Source organism: Cynocephalus volans, chromosome 13 (genome assembly GCF_027409185.1).
Source record: "Cynocephalus volans isolate mCynVol1 chromosome 13, mCynVol1.pri, whole genome shotgun sequence".
Taxonomy (NCBI): Eukaryota; Metazoa; Chordata; class Mammalia; order Dermoptera; family Cynocephalidae; genus Cynocephalus; species Cynocephalus volans.
This window is the reverse complement of record NC_084472.1, coordinates 89,668,726-89,685,284: the sequence shown is the minus strand read 5'-3', so window position 1 is coordinate 89,685,284 and position 16,559 is coordinate 89,668,726. Positions and strand designations below refer to the sequence as shown.

At 39.2% G+C, this 16,559-nt stretch overlaps 1 protein-coding gene across 2 annotated transcripts in view; it reads left to right on the top strand.

Annotated features, from left to right (window-relative positions):
- Positions 1–16,057, top strand: part of ACSL1 (acyl-CoA synthetase long chain family member 1) — a 58,953-nt gene extending 42,896 nt beyond the window's left edge. For both annotated transcript variants that reach the window (XM_063076553.1, XM_063076555.1), the window contains exons 9-21: positions 50–101; positions 641–714; positions 3,079–3,156; positions 4,820–4,954; positions 6,362–6,496; positions 7,175–7,270; positions 8,231–8,303; positions 10,200–10,288; positions 10,915–11,031; positions 12,638–12,781; positions 13,743–13,844; positions 13,960–14,031; positions 14,386–16,057. In XM_063076553.1, coding sequence (XP_062932623.1) covers positions 50–101; positions 641–714; positions 3,079–3,156; positions 4,820–4,954; positions 6,362–6,496; positions 7,175–7,270; positions 8,231–8,303; positions 10,200–10,288; positions 10,915–11,031; positions 12,638–12,781; positions 13,743–13,844; positions 13,960–14,031; positions 14,386–14,526 — 1,308 coding nt within the window. In that variant the 3' untranslated portion in view covers positions 14,527–16,057. The remainder of the gene's footprint in view (positions 1–49; positions 102–640; positions 715–3,078; positions 3,157–4,819; positions 4,955–6,361; positions 6,497–7,174; positions 7,271–8,230; positions 8,304–10,199; positions 10,289–10,914; positions 11,032–12,637; positions 12,782–13,742; positions 13,845–13,959; positions 14,032–14,385) is intronic.
- Positions 16,058–16,559: the final 502 nt, after the last annotated feature.

Here is a 16,559-nt window from a genome sequence, read left to right as displayed (position 1 = left end):
TTCCATTCAAATTTATACCAGCTTTATTAGTTTTTTTAATCTTCTTTAGCCTCCATTACCTGAAGATCTTGCAGTAATTTGTTTCACCAGTGGAACTACAGGTAAGTTTTGAAATAGACTTGCTTCTAAGTGGTATCTGGAAGTCTATATTCTCAGTCCCCTTTTCTGGATGACTTTTTAGCTAGCTGTAGATGGACTGAAAACAAAAGAGGTGGAAGTGATTCAAGTGTTGTCTTCTTGTTGCTCTGTTAAGGTAGTCTCAGAATCTGAGAGTACCACATATTTCCTCAAAAGTTTATTGAAAGTGACGTTAGATTCACCCATCTTTCTAGGACAGACTATATCAGTGGTTCTCAGGAATAAAATTCCTGAGTTTTCTTCTCTTATTATTACACACACCCTCTAAAATTTGCTCATATTAATAAAGATTGTTGTAGGTAATTTTTAGATAGTAAGTTTCATTGAAAGGATTGCAAGTTACTCAGGAATTTAATGTTACTCAACATCTGGCTTTCACAGGTGTACCTAACAGCAGAGGTATTTGAGGCTCTAATTGTGTAGGGTTTCTGGGCTTCCTTCTGTCATTCTGTGATGGGGTTTCTTAAATCTAACTTTGTTCTGCTTCATATGTGCTCCACAGGCAACCCCAAAGGAGCCCTGATCTCTCATCGAAATATAGTGAGCGACTGTTCAGCTTTTGTGAAAGTGACAGAGGTAACTTCTTGGGATATTGTCGTCTTTCTTCATATTTTTTGGTTGGTATTAGTCCTCAAGAATCAACATGGTAAAGGCAGCACTGCCGTGTTATGTCCATGTTGTATTTAGAACACCGTCTGGAATATAGATAAGGTCTGAACTTTAATACAGCCAAAGGTCACGAACTTCTCTCAAATGATTTTTATTGTGGGCCTGATCTCCAACTTTTGCATGTGACCCTTAAGGTGACTTGACAGATGGAATTTTCTACAACTTTTATATAGCGAAACTTTATTTGGATACTGCCCTATAAATATTTCCAGAAAAGGACAGAGAAGAGATGACTCTTTAATGCTTTTATCTACCATTCTAGTGTTGGGAAAATAATTTAAGTTAGCAATGAAATGTTAAAGGCTGCTGAAGGTTTTTGAATTATTATTATTTATTGTGATCAATTTGACTTCCATTGTATGAGAAGGATTAAAGCCTTGAACTTCAGTTAATTTCCTGTCATCGTAAAGTTTGCCATCCAAGTGTCTTAGTCTGCTCAGGTTACCATAACAAAATACCACAGACTGGGTAGCTTAAACAACAGACATTTATTTTCTCACAGTTCTGGAGTCTAGAAGTTTAGGATCAACTGCCGGCAAATGTGGTTTCTGGTGAGGGCTCTCTTCCTGGCTGGCAGACGGGCATCTTCTTGCTGGGTCCTCACATGGCCTTTCCGCTGTGCATGAATGGAGAGAGAACTCTAGTGTCTCTTCCTCTTCTTATAAGGACACCAGCCGTATCAGATCAAGACCCCTCTCCAAATACATTGGGGATTAGGACTTCAACGTGTGAATTTGGGAGAACAAAATTGAGTCCATAGCACCAAGAGTATATTTCAAACTTGCCTTTTAAAAAGGTATTTATTAAACAATATAATGCCTTTCCCTCGTACTCTTTTCACATTTGATGTAATTTGCTTTTACAGCTCTTGGGAGTTTTCTGTAGTCTGCATTTTTGTGACAGGAGCCTGTGCTTACTGGTCTTGGGGAATGGACAACTTTGGTGGCTGTAGATGATTGATCTTTGAGGGATCTTGCCACTTATTTCACTCTACTCATACTTTCTTAGTCCCAAATACCCTTTTGGGTGTATACTTTGTAAATAGAGTTCAACATTTAGTACCTTACCAAAGTGAAATTTTAATTTCCTAATTGGCCTTTAAAGAAAACTTGCTGGCTCATTGGGAAATTATTATAGAACTTTGTTTAAAATCAGTTATAATATAAAGGAACATTCTCAACTTTGTAAAATTTCTGATCATGATAATAGACATTATTTTTTGTACTAAATGAGAAAATTGAAAAATATAGATATTATTGAGTCTGACTTCTCATTATATAACAATTTCATGCTGAGAAGTACTAGTTGGGATGCAGGTCACATTTAAATAAAATCAAGCTAAGACTATAGCATGCTCAGCCTACATCCAACACTTCCAGGTTTCTGTGTCTGCCCAGAACTGGGGCTTTTATCTCTTGTCACATAATTATTAAGGATGACCCAGCTTTGGGGAGGGCATGGGCATGGCTCAGAAGTAGGTGCATCACCCCCTAGGTAACTTGACAATATACTCATTTCTTAGTTGGTGTGGTTGCACTTCCTGTTGGCAACCCCCTGTTTTAGCCAAAATTGTTTGTTAATAAATGAACATTCTATGCAAACTTACGTTGTGCCTGCCACTATGTAAGGCCCATTCTGAGGGAAAACAGGTGTCCAAATTTAATCTTCCTCTGGACCCATCACAGTCAGCAGTATATAGGAGAGCAAATCCCCCAGTGCCTGAAATGAGGTTATGTTAAACAAATTCAGATATTTTTCATGGGGCAAAGTAAATCTTTAAGGTAAAATGTTGATCAAACTCAAATACTCTAGATACATTTATACTGTAAATAAAAGTACCTTGGAAACAAAATTTCTCTTTTCTTCTGTCTCATTTTCCCTTTGCAACATAATATGCTATCTTATGTTGGAATGGATCTTATATTTCTTACCTTAAGGTGGAATTGAACTTGCTAGGTAGTGGGGTACTGTAACTCTGAAATACTAAATGGTCAGAACACATAATCCCTTACCAGTTAAATTTGAGCAAAATTTTCTTTGTTTTGATTAAAGTCCTAAAGTGAATTTACTTTGTCATTAAGAATGACCACTCCTCTACTAGAATAATTAAAGTATTACTTTTCAATTTATTCTTTGGTGAGAAAAAATTGCAGACCATAAGCGAAAAGCTGTTTCTCCTTAATGGTAAGGTACTATGTGCTCTCTGATGTAAAATGGAAAATTGCTGGAATTCTTAATGCTCTTCTGCTATGCTGGTGTCTTTGTTTACAGAATTCAGTCAATCCTTGCCCAGATGATACTTTGATATCTTTCTTACCTCTCGCCCATATGTTTGAAAGAGTCGTAGAGGTAGGCATTTAGTTTTGTTGTGCTTGCTTGCTTGTTTGTTTGTGTTCTGCTAAGTTGTTGTGTTTTACAGAAAATACTTGCCTTGAATACCAGTGACACACACATTTCGTTTTTACCACTTGCACACATGTATGAGCAACTATTGCTGGTAAGTTTGATGTGTATCCCCGTAGAGAATTATTTGCTCAGCCCCATTTTAGAAATGGTGCAAATGATTCAAAAGAGTGTAAATTCTTTTTCTGGGTCGGAACTGTAGATTTGAACTTTAATCATTCATTTTAAAATTAGAAGCTCCAACTTTTGGAGGGTACAGAAGAATTCTGGAGGAATATGGACATGATTCCAGGAAGATTAACTGTGAAAGTAAAATTTTTATGAATTCAAATCTTACAAAGCCTAGTGAGGCTTCTGTGCTGTAAGAAGTCTTTATTTTTGATTGTGCTTTGTTCATAATGCACAAGTTGACTTTAAGTTTTTCACCAATATCCTAGTGCCCTTGGAAAAGGAGGATGATCTTTAGCTTAACTATGCTCCCTGTACACAACTGTGCAACTAATTTATAAACTGACCAAGAGGCTTCTTTTTATCCTTTCTGAGTAATTTTGGATTTTATACTATAAGAGAAACAGTGGGCACCATTCATTCCTTTCGTGAATATTTATTGAGTGCCAGCTGTGTGCAGGCACTGTGCTAGGTGTTGGAGACAGAGAGGCTTTGGTTGGCTGCTGCCCTGTAGGATTTACTTACCCCTAAAGGATCAAGGGTCATTAGATCCTATCTTCCATGTGTTACTTCTTACTTCCCACACACCTCAGAATCTTGTGAGTTTATAAAGTGATCTCCAGTGAGTTGCTAATGGACCATATGTACCTAACTGTCCTTGTAGAGGTATATCTGGGAGGCGAGCCACACCAAACAAAAGCCTCCTGAGTTTTAATTTTTAAACAGTGAACCATAGTGTACCTTCCTAGTGGTTTCTGCTTTCAAGCCGGGGACCATTTATACTTCCGTTGCATCAACTTTTGAATCTCCTTTTTTAAATTTAAAATATGCAGACTATGTGTCAGGTCCCTATGACTGACCAGTGCGGTTTGCACTAGACAGGAAAAAGAATCATGCAATACATTATAGCTGAATGGCAAGCCACTCTGGTATTAGATATCCCATGGTCTCAACTTCAGCATGTCCAGCAGCTTATCAGAAATTCTTAGTTAGATTCAAATAAAAGAAAATGAAACTTTAATAAGATTGGACTATAGGCAGGTAGTTACATTTTTATTTTGAGAATAAATTAGACCTAAAGTTTCTGGAATGCTAAAAATATTTAGAGTATAATTCCATGTCACTCATTCAGTAGATATTTATCACAAAGCTAAAATAGTAGAACCTCTATAATCATGACTAAAAATAACATACCCTGGTTTCATGCTAACTCCTGTACCTTCAGCGTGATCAAGAGAAATACCACATTTCTATGTTATACAATGACTAGTAAATACAAAAACAATTTTTAAAAAGCTACCTATACTTAGGAACTTCAAGATGTCTGGAAACAGGCCTGAAACGCTAAAACTGAAGTCTCATGTGTTGTCTGTGTGTGTGTATGTGTTGTGTAACCCCTGCAGCAATGATAAATGTTTGCTGTTTCTAATTACTTCTGTAGTGTGTAATGCTGTGTCATGGAGCTAAAATAGGATTTTTCCAAGGAGATATCAGGCTGCTTATGGATGACCTCAAGGTGCTTCAACCCACTGTCTTTCCTGTGGTTCCAAGACTGCTGAACCGGATGTTTGACCGAGTAAGTTACAAGCGGCAAAGTGTGGGGGACAGAGCGCTGGACTCTGAGTCAGAGGCTTAGGTTTGAACTGGACTCAGTCCTGCACCATCTGTATGGCCATCAACAGTCCTCTTAATCTCAAGAACTTCAGTTTACTCATCTGGAATATTAGAGTCCATTTCCCTCACAGAGTTGTTAGCAAGGGTTATGAGAGAAAACACGTGAACACGCTGTGCGAACCTTAAAACAAAATACTATAAGTAAGGTGGGAGGTCATTTTATTTGATCTCTTAATGAACTCTTTGAGCCTCTGCTTTCTCACCTGCAAAGTGGACTGTTCCCTCTTCTCCCTTGATGTCTGTCTCATAAAGTTGCTAGGTGGATCACATGAAAACAATAACTGTGAAATGGTTTTATCGATTGTAACGCTCCATGCATATGTAGAATCATGCTTACTCGGCCTCATTGAGAGAAGCAACTCAGCTGAGGTGGGGACCGAGAGAATGCCAGCCCCTCTGTGGTGGCCAGGACAACATGGACCACACAGCTGGGGCAAGAGGCGGGGGAAGGTGAGAAGGTATTGGTGAACAGCGTGGGCGATCTCCAAAATGAATTTCCATTGGGCAGTGTTACTCTTTATTTTGAGGCAGGGCTTCTCATTTCTGAGAACCTTCTTATTTTTTTCAAAAAGCTTTATTGAGATATAACTCACATAGCGTACAATTTACCCATTTAAAGTGTACAATTCAAAGGTTTTTAGTATAGTCACAGAGTTCTGCAACCATTGCCACAGTCAATTTTAGAAAATTTTATCACCTCAAAAAGAAACCCTTTACCTACTCTTTAGCAATCATCCCCCACCCTCTGTCCTCCTCTACCCCTAAGCAAATACTAATCTACTTTCTAAATGTGTAGATTTCTCTATTCTGGACTTTGATATCAATGGAATCATACAATCAATATGTGTTCTTTTGTGACTGGCTTCTTTCATTAGCATGTTTTCAGAGTTCATCCACACGGCACATGTCAGTACTTCATTCCTTTTAATGGCCAAATGATATTCCACTGTATGGATATAACACGTTTTATTTACTCATTCCTTCATCGATGGGCATTTGGGTTGTTTTTCCCTTTTGTTATGAATAATGCTGCTATGAACATTCATATGCAAGTTGCCGTATAGATGTGTATTTTCATTTCTCCTGGGTATAAACCTAGCAGTGGAATTCCTGGGTCATAACAATAACTCTGTGCTTAGCTGTTGGAGGAACTGCCAGACTTTTTTAAAGTGGCTGCTCCATTTTACATTCCACCATCACTGTATGAGGGTTCTCATTTCACCACATCATCATCAGCACTTGTCACTATCTGACTTGTTGATTCTAGCCATCCTAGTAGTTATGAAAACCTTATTTCTTGCCTCATTAGATTTTTGGACAAGCAAACACCACCCTGAAGCGATGGCTGTTGGACTTTGCCTCCAAAAGGAAAGAAGCAGAACTTCGCAGCGGTATCATTAGAAACAACAGCCTGTGGGATAAACTCATCTTCCACAAAATACAGGTAACAAGGAGACTCACAGCTACCATTTCTCGTAAAACTAATTTGGGTTTCAAAATTTCCATAGGACTTTTTTTTCCTACCGCTCCTCCCAAGGCTTTTTATTTCTTTAAAGAGAGCTATGAAGGTAAGGAAGAGAAATGACATGTTTTTATTCATTCTGACACGTGTCTAAAAATTAAGGACAAACTATTAAGTAAACTTCAGTCTCCAAGATAAATCTGAACAATATGGTAGCTATCTAGGAGGAAAAGGATTCAGGGTACTGTAGCCTTTCTGATTCTCCATCTTGTTGAGCTTTGCCGGAATAAGTCACTATTGAGGTAATTTATTTAAGTGTGAGTGATAAAAGAATGTGTAATAGTGTCCCCCAAATGCCAAAATTGTGGTAGATGCCACGCATCCACCACACTCTTGTTTGCTAAAGTACCTGTAAGCAGAGGTGCTGGCTTACCTTCATGCCCGTTGAAAAGAAATGGGGTAGTTATGGGTAGAAACAAACTTAATCCCTGTGCTCCTGTTATGAATATGTGTGCATCGTCCCCAGTGTAAGTTTGGTGCAACCTGCAGAGGAGCTGGTGGATTAGGGACAGGGGTCTCCTGCAGGTATCTTTGACTGAGGAGCCCACCGACTCCCAGATATATACTGCTCACTTTCTCCCTGTCTCCCTACCTCGCAAGTCAAGCCTGGGTGGAAGAGTCCGGCTGATGATCACAGGAGCCGCACCAGTGTCTGCCACAGTGCTGACGTTTCTGAGAGCAGCCCTTGGCTGTCAGGTGAGGTAGATTCATATCACTGGATTATCCCAGACTTTATAATGCTGAGTCCTCTTTTTTACCAAAAGTCATTTTTATTCTTTTTGTGAATGTCTATCTCTTTTTTTTAATTGACAAATAAAAACTGTATATGTTTACAGTATACAAAATGATGTATTGATGAATGTACATATTGTTGAATGGCTAAATCAAGCTAATTAACATGTGCATTGCCTCATATTTTTTGTGGTGAGAACACTTAGAATCTACTCTCTCAGCAATTTCCAACTGTGCCATACACTGTTATTAACTATAGTCACCATGTTGTAGAATAGGTCACTTGAACTTACTCCTAACTGAAATTTTGTGTTCTTTGACCAATATCTCCCCAATCCTCCTTGCCCTCCAGTGTGTGTGTGTGTGTGTGTCTTATTTTTATTTGGAAGGTATGTTATTGCTAGGTTGCTTGAAGAAATAAGCATGTATACTTATCCTAGGCAGGGGTGTATGTGTGTGTGTCCACCATTTTCTCTAGAGTAAGGCACAAGATTCACCTTTAGAGTCAGGCATGCAGGTATGGGAATGGGTCACGAGTGATAACCCACCTGCAAACCATGCTGAGAGTCTCTTTTAAAGGGGGTAGGAAGACTTGGTGACAGATAGGACATGTGTGGGGTGCACCCATAAACTGACAAAGCAAATGCGCTCCTAGGTGGGGAGTGGCCTGTCATGTGGGTTCTCCCTTGCAGAAAGTAGAAAATAAACACAACAGCTGCTGTTTGGCGTGGGGGTGAAGATGTGTGGATGCTATCAGCAAGTGTGTTGTACTATTGAATGAACTTACTAAACAGAAGATTTGAAAAGACATTTCACCATAGTCAGCCGTTACTCAGGAATTAGTGGAACTTAATTACTTGCTCATTTCCAGCAAAGGTGTGACTGTCCCCCCCTTTAATAACATTTCATCTCTTGGTGACCCAGTTTTATGAAGGCTATGGACAGACGGAGTGCACTGCCGGGTGTTGCTTGACTGTGCCTGGAGACTGGACAGCAGGTATGATTGGAAGGAGAGTCTTTTTAGGAGTCTTATTTTTCAAATTGGGTTATTGGAATTACTGGAATTGGGTTAATCATTGGTTGATTCATTAACCAACTTAAATAGTATCATATCTCAAATAATTGGGCGTTGGGGCAAACAATCTTATAAATCAGAGAGCTATATGGAAAATGCCTTCAGTGGCCAAGTGTGATGGAATTTGGGGGATCTAGCTGTAAAGCTGGGTGGGAGTAAAGATTTGCCTCCATCTTTAAGGCAACATCTGAGAGAGGATGCCCTTTATACCAGATTCAGAGTGTCTGGCCCAACAGAGCTTTCCAGTAATTGATTGGGGTCTCATTATTTGCTGGTAATTTTAATTCCCAAATAGTTATTAAGTTTATACTATGTGCTTTGCTAGGTGTTGGGACTACAGTTAGAAATAAACACAAGTCCTTTTTCTCAAAAGGAGGAACGGGGAGGACAAACCCAAAAATAATTGACTGGGCACCTGTCATGGATAAAGTTCTATGATGGTTGCTTATGTTGTACGTTATGGTGGCTGGCCGATTAGCTCAGTTGGTTAGAGCATGGTGCTGATAAATCTAAAGTCCAAGGTTTGATCCCTATATCAGCCAGCTGCCAAAAGAAAAAGTACATTCTGTGATTTTAATCCCAACCACACCCCTGTGAGATAAGTACTGTTACTTCTGTAACAGTACTTACATAGCATGTAAGTGCTTACATAGCATGTAAAAAATGTATAAGCAGTTACACAGCATTATGCTTCTGAACCAGGATTTCAGCCCAAGTCTAACTGCAAAACTTCTGTGCTTTTCTCTATGCTGCATGGGTAGTATATTCTATACTGTGATAAATAAACTTCCCTAACTTATTTGATGTATTGTAAATATTAGCATTATCTAGTAACCTAATCCTACTGAGATTGACACTGATAGTTTTTGAATCTTCTTCATGGTGCTTGTTTAATTTTTTTTTTTTTTTTGTAAAAATAAAGCCCACTTTATTGAGGTTTAATTGACAAACAAAAAGCTGTACATATTTAACACATACAACTTAATAAGTTTGAAGCTTGTTTAATTTTTAACCGCAGGTTCCTTAACAGCCAGAGAATTTGGAATAGTGATCTCTATAAGCTAAAATTATTAAAACAAAGGAAGAATTATTTTTCTTACCAGCAGAGAATTTGGAGTAGTGATCTCCATAAGCTAAAATTATTAAAAAGTAGGAAGAATTATTTGCAACGCTTTTAGAACACATCTAGTATCTGTTTTTGTTTTTTGGAAAGAACCCAATCCTAACACCCTTTGGCAAGAGAGTTCAATTAGCTGTGGAAAAAAGCACCGTCCTACCTTACCAAACTGAAATATAAAACACACTCATCCCTACTAAAGGAAATAAAGACTGTATTGATCAGAACCAGGTGGTGCATGAAAGAATAGTCAAGATTTGCTGAAGCTGCATATATGCTGTCTTCTCATAGAGAGTAGGGACATTATGAAGTCCCTATGTGGGAGGGGTGGCTAAAAAGGAATGGCATATAAAGGGTGGGGTCAGTCAGATCTAGAAGCCAGGCAAAAGCTTTTAGAAAGCTTGCTTCCGGGTATTTGTAGGAACCGTTAAAATCAGCAGCCAAATTATTTATACTTTGAAAAATACAGTATTCAGAGCATCAAACTTGGGACAGGTCCTGAAGAGACTTGTGAATATTTTCATCTCTATTCTATAAATAAACTCTCTTAAATTATTTTACCAGGGAGAGGATGGCTATAAGTGCGGAAGCCAGAAGTTTATACCGGCTGTTATTATGAGGAGGCTTGTCTGTTATAGTAATAAATTGGCCTGAGGGTAGTAGTCCCCTTAGGAATGATCATTCTCTTGTTTAATGTACAGGCCATGTTGGTGCGCCAATGCCTTGTAATATTATAAAACTCATTGATGTGGAAGATATGAATTACCTGGCATCCAAGGGCGAGGGTGAGGTGAGCAAAACCCCATTAGTCATTTAGCCTCATTGCCACTTCCTATACTAGCTGTCCATTATGACGCAGCTCAGTAAAGCTATTGAGCTGACTTTATTGGTGATCCTAGAGTCAAGCAGCTTCTTTCTGAAGGTGCATTTATGTTTAACTCTCGAGGGGCGGGGAGGAGGGACACAAATGCCTGCCTGCCTTCTGCCAGACTTGAGAGGGATTTGGGCCCAAGAGCATGCAAATGTTCCCGTGGCCTAAGTCCTTGGGGCACATCTTCTGTCTGCTAATTGCCCTGGATACCTATTAGTGAGCTACTGGCTACTGGATAGAACCCTAATTACTTAAAAGTGATTTCATCCCCTGTGGGGCTTTCCTAAGGCAAGCATTAGCCTGGCATTTTGACTGCAGATGAGGTCATTAAGGAAGGGAAGTGGGGACATTGGAGGTACCTGCAAGATCCCGATGGGGCTCTGGTAACTGCCTCTAGATCATGGAATTCAGGGTTTCTGGTAAAGGCTGGGGCACGCACGCGCGCGCGCACGCACACACACACACACACACACACACACACCCAGTTTTCTTTGGAGAAGCCCCAGTAAATGCTGTTAACAGATCATCTTTTTTTCTTTCTGTAGGTGTGTGTGAAAGGGCCAAATGTATTTCAGGGCTACCTGAAGGACCCAGCAAAAACAGCAGAAGCTTTGGATAAAGATGGCTGGTTACACACAGGGGACATTGGAAAATGGTTACCAGTAAGTCATTGCCTCCCCTGTTCACAAAGAGTTTTGTTGCACTGTAGGAAATAAAATACTCTGTCTGCTATACAGCTGCCATGTGCCAGTGTACCCTAAATTTTCTCTTTCCCTTGTCCTTATTGAGTGGTGTAATGTTGACTGTTTCATTTTCTGCAGGGGAAAGGCTTATGTTCTTAGCCCACTTGTTTAGGATTGTCACTTTAACATTAGCAAATACTTTTTTTTTTTCTGCTTAATATTAACTCTGGTTGCTACTTCCCATTTGGAATCCAAAAAGACTATGTTTCTATAATATCAATGCTGTGCCTTGATGTTGAAAACTTAGTTAAACAAGGTCTGGGGGAAATTGCGATAGACTGCCAGGAATTAATGATGGGCAAGAATTTGGGAATGAACATGTTTTTTGGGTTTGTCATCTTATTAAAAGTAGGGTGTTTCATGGATTAGACCAACTCCTGTGAGTTTAGTCTCAAAACCACTTACTGTAGAGAAATTCCAGAATCCTTCTTAGGAATGAGAGGCTTGTGCAGGAAGCTTTATCTGTCCTACCCATAGGTTCGACCAGATTTTATTTGTTGTGGTGACAACCACTGCTTTTTTAAAATTATTACTATGTTGAATTGCAAGCACTAAAGTAGCTAATGTAAGTTTTATTAATGTGTATTGTCAGACTTTTGTAGATTTAAGGTTCTCGTTACTCTGGAATTTTTCTTCATTAGAAAAATGGCCCCCCAAATTAATTCATATTTCATGATACCCAAGCTATTTAGAAATAAATCTAGTCCCTCTTTTCAGGTTCAAGAGGGATTAAATATCAGTTCTAATTCTAACTCTGGCTCTAATGAACACATATTGTAACCTCCCTGGCCTCGGTTTGCTCCTTTTGAAAATGGACGAGAACTGGTGTGGAATGAGAGAGCCCTAGAAACTTCCCAACGGATGACTTTTGGGGTTGGCCCCTCAGTGGGGATAGGTTGAAAGTAGGTTGGGGTTTTGATTACCAGAGGTGGGCACTGCTGGGATTTGGCCAGTCTGGTTGAAGGACGCTCACTAGTATTTCCACAGTTAATATGTGAGGAAGTTAACTGACCCTTCCCAAAGGGTCGGGAGTACCACCCCTCACAAGCAATGATGAAGGAGAGGGACACTCTGCCTTTGTGTGGTAAACATTCCCTGAACCCTTACTCTGTGCAGAGCACTGCGGAAAGATAGTCCGTGTCCCTGCTCTCAAGGAACTGAACTCACTCAGCAGAGCCAGATATGTGTGTACCTAATTCGGATAGGAGACCGAATGAAGTGTGCTGAAACAGGAAGCATGCAAAGCACTGCTAGGTGGCTGACCAGTCAGTGGGGCCAAGCCGTGAAGTGGAATGGGCTCTGGAATCCCTTCTTTATCTCTGCCTGGCAGAATGGCCTTGGGCCAGTTACTTCATGTCTCTAAGCCTTAGTTTCCCTCTCTCTAAAATGGTCTAATTACTGACCTCTGTGAGATGTTATTAGGATTAAATGACAGTGTATATCAAATACCTTGTACTGTGTTGTGATTGACACTGGGTGGAAACGCACCAGGGCCCATTCATAGCCCCCTCCCTCTGATAAACAGAATGGCACCTTGAAGATTATCGACAGGAAGAAGCACATATTTAAACTCGCACAAGGAGAATACATAGCACCTGAAAAGATTGAAAATATCTACCTACGAAGTGAACTGGTTGCTCAGGTGTTTGTGCATGGAGAAAGCTTGCAGGTATGTGGTTTTTTTAGGCTGTGAACCCTGTTGCATAGGCATTTCTAGTGCTTTGTACTTCAGGGGCTTTAAATGTAATTGAAAGTTTGAGATGAGTATAAACCAACTTTCAAGTCTGACATGCTAGCATATCATTAATGCATTATTGCTTTTTGCTGCTTAGCATTTCCTACCGAGAAAAGTGTTTTTCTCTTTCATTACCATATTTTCATTTTACCTAGAGTGGTCTGGTATACCAAGGGAAGTAAATACCCAGCTTATTTATGATGTGCCTCCTAAATCATTTTAAGCAAATGATGGTTGTGAACCACGAATACTCAAAAGTTGAAAACCAAAATCAATATTTCAGTGAAATGTGTATTTGCCAAAATATTGGAGAGATGATGGCAAGGAAGAGAAAGGGAATCTTAAGATTTTAAAATTATTTTAGGAGGATAGTTTCTTGTAAGAAAATGCACTTATTTTCCTTTGAGATTGCATCTATTTTTTGATCTAGAATATTATCATGTTTTTGATTTTTATTTAATTTTGTTACTGGATTGTAAAGAATAAGATACAGTATTAGATATTTTTATAATATTGAATCTGTATAAATTTTTTCTCTTTTTTTTTAAAGCAGTCATCTGATATCTATGACCTTGTTTGCTTATCTGACTTTGTTTTATAAAAATAAATATTCACAAAAGTAACTAAAAGTTAGGATTTTGTTAGATTTTGGTTTCCAATGGTTCTTTTAAAACACTAATTGCAAAATTCCTGATGCCATCTATATTTTAGAGCCAGGAGTTCTTAATGTGGCTCAGTTAACTCCTGGGGGGAGGAGTGTAGAGTGTTCTGAAGAGAGGGTCCATAACTTTTATCGGACTCTTCCAGGGTTCCACAATGCTGACAAATAAAGAGCCACTATTTTAGCACATCTGGATCAAGCCATGTTACAATAACTTACTTGTCTGTGTTAAAGGCATTTCTCATAGCAATTGTGGTACCAGATGTTGAGACATTATGTCCCTGGGCCCGAAAGAAAGGATTTGAAGGATCCTTTGAGGAATTGTGCAGAAATAAGGTAAGGTTCTGAACTGTCCAGTCTGTCTTCTGTTTCTTAACTTTGCATTAAGTGCACCTACGGATGTGCAGGGACCTCCAACAGAGGACCTATCTTATTTTTCTTACCCTGTTAGGATATCAAAAAAGCTATCCTAGAAGACATGGTGAGACTTGGAAAGGATTCTGGTCTAAAACCTTTTGAACAGGTAAGACTTTCATCTAAATGCATGAATTCCTGTAAAACAAATTTTTGACTTGAAGATTTTTTTACAAGTAGATTACAGAAGAGGATGAGATGACCTAAAGAAATACATGAGGAATGAATAATGGAGTAGTTTGACAGGGGAAGGGTTTTTTCGCCAAGGGTATGGTCTCCCTTTTTCTGGAGGCCAGACTGTGGTCCTGAACTCTATCCTAAGAATGGAATAGCTGTCCTTTGCTGAGAAAGTGCAGTTGGGCTGAAGTAAGAGGCTGGATTAGATCATCTTTATCCCCTTCAGGGGCTTACATGCTTCTTGGACTCAGGTTGCATGTGTTTCTTCCCTCCTTGTTTGTTACAGGTCAAAGGCATTGCCCTACACCAAGAATTATTTTCTATTGACAATGGCCTTCTGACTCCAACAATGAAGGCAAAAAGGCCAGAGCTACGGAACTATTTCCGGTCACAGATAGATGAACTTTATTCCACCATAAAGGTTTAATGTGAGAAGAAGGCTCAGAAGAAGCAGCACACCTCCACAATCTCTTCTTCTACTCATGGCTTTCGTGTTGGTAATTCTGACGACAGCAAGCATAGGGAAGGAAACGTTCACGTTTGACTTGTCCATTTCGGGCTCTTGTCATAGGAATATTAGAGGAAATGGAACACTGCCTTACAGTCACCTCATGTTGCAGACCATGTTTATGGTGATATACAATTTCCAAAATGAGCCTTAAAAATTGTAAAGGAGAAACTACAAATGTGCTAAGTTATTTGAGACTTCCTCAGTTAAAATGGTGGGTGTTAAAACTTCTGTCTCCCTGTTTTTCTAACCAAGGAGTTAGGACTTTGCTGTTTCTGAGATGTCTGCTACTTGCTGCAAATGCTGCAGTTGTCTGCTGCTCTGAGGAGTACAGTGCACTGGAGGGAAGCTGTCCCTTTAAAAACAAAAACTGTCCCGGCTGGAGAATGGTGCAAGAGGACCAGAGATTTTTTTTTAATCCCTGCCACCTTCCCTTCCCCACTCACACAGCCCTTCTGATTCATAAGGGTTATGAAACTATGCTCTTCTCCATAGTTCCTTGTCATTCCTGTTTCTGAAGGATAGATCTAGTCGAAGGATAGATCTAACTTAGAACAGTGCAGATCCGGAGTCTCACATGAATGGCAGCAACTCATCAGAGCAAATGGATCCTCACACACAGCAGAATGTCCTCAGACTCTGGTCGCCAGACCTGATTCCCTCCCTCCGTTCCTTCCCAGGGGTTATTAAAAAATCTGCCTTAGATCCTACAGTGAAGACAAGCACTTCAAGAAAGAATTACCTGGATCAACCATGCCTAACTGTGACACCTGAAGAACTATCCACTTTATCTTCACTGAACCACTCATTCTTTGTAATAACAGCCAATGGATTTTTAATGTGGTTTTCATATCAAAAGATTGTGATGCAGTTAACTTGCTTTTTTCCCCAAAATAAACTCTCAGGCAAAGCATGTCTTTAAAAATATTAAGGGAGTAGGTATACTTGGGTACTTATTGAAATGGACAGTAATAAACACATGTTCTTATATCATACTGCTACCTGATTTCTGTGAAATGTATTTGACAAGCCAAAATTCTAGGATGTAGAAATCTGGAAAACTCATTTCTTGGGATTAACTTCTCAAGGGATTTTTTTTTTTAAGTTAATTTGGGAAATTAACAGCATTTCACATTATTGCAAATCTTTGCCATATTTGACTGAATTAAGCTGTCATTTATACATTTAAAGCAATTGTTTCTGGAAATAAGAGTACATATATTATACAAGCACAACAGGGTTTGCACTAAGGAATTGTCATTGTAATAACACTGTTTGGTAGCCTAACTTCAAATATGTATTATTCTTAATTGCACAAAAAGTCAAAAATTTGTCACATTGGGGTTTTGAATGTTTGCTTTTAAGTGTTGGCTATTTGTATGTTTTATAAACCAAAACAGAATTTCCAAAAACAATGAAGGAAACCAAAATAAATATTTCTGCATTTCAAGTGAGTGAAGCATCTCTTTTTATGCCAGGTTAAATATTCGGGACAGCCTGTGATACACACAAGCAAAGAGCAAGAGCGGCCCTCAGCCTCAAATCATCCCAGTTGTTCCCTTCCCTTCTGAAGTCTCCTTCCTCTGTGTCAGTTCTGCTCTGACACTTATAGACACTGCCCCAAGCCTCCCACCAGGTTGTCTCTGGCAGCAGTCCTAATGTGTTGTGGAGAAGAAATTCATGGTGTGAATAATAGGGAATTCCTGAGAATGCAACTTCTTTGCTCAGCAGCTACATTTCAGGAGACACTGGCTGCCATTGGTGGGTCTGTGGTGGATTTACCTCTAATGTATTTCAGTAACTCTCTTACTATACATCTATTTTAGATGTTTCATTTATAGCAGCCAACTTTTTCTCTCTTTTCTCTATTTCCACGCTACTCCCTGTATTATTTTAAAGATCTTTTTTCCCCCATAGGTAATAATTAATCATCTCCAATTTCTTCCAAGCCT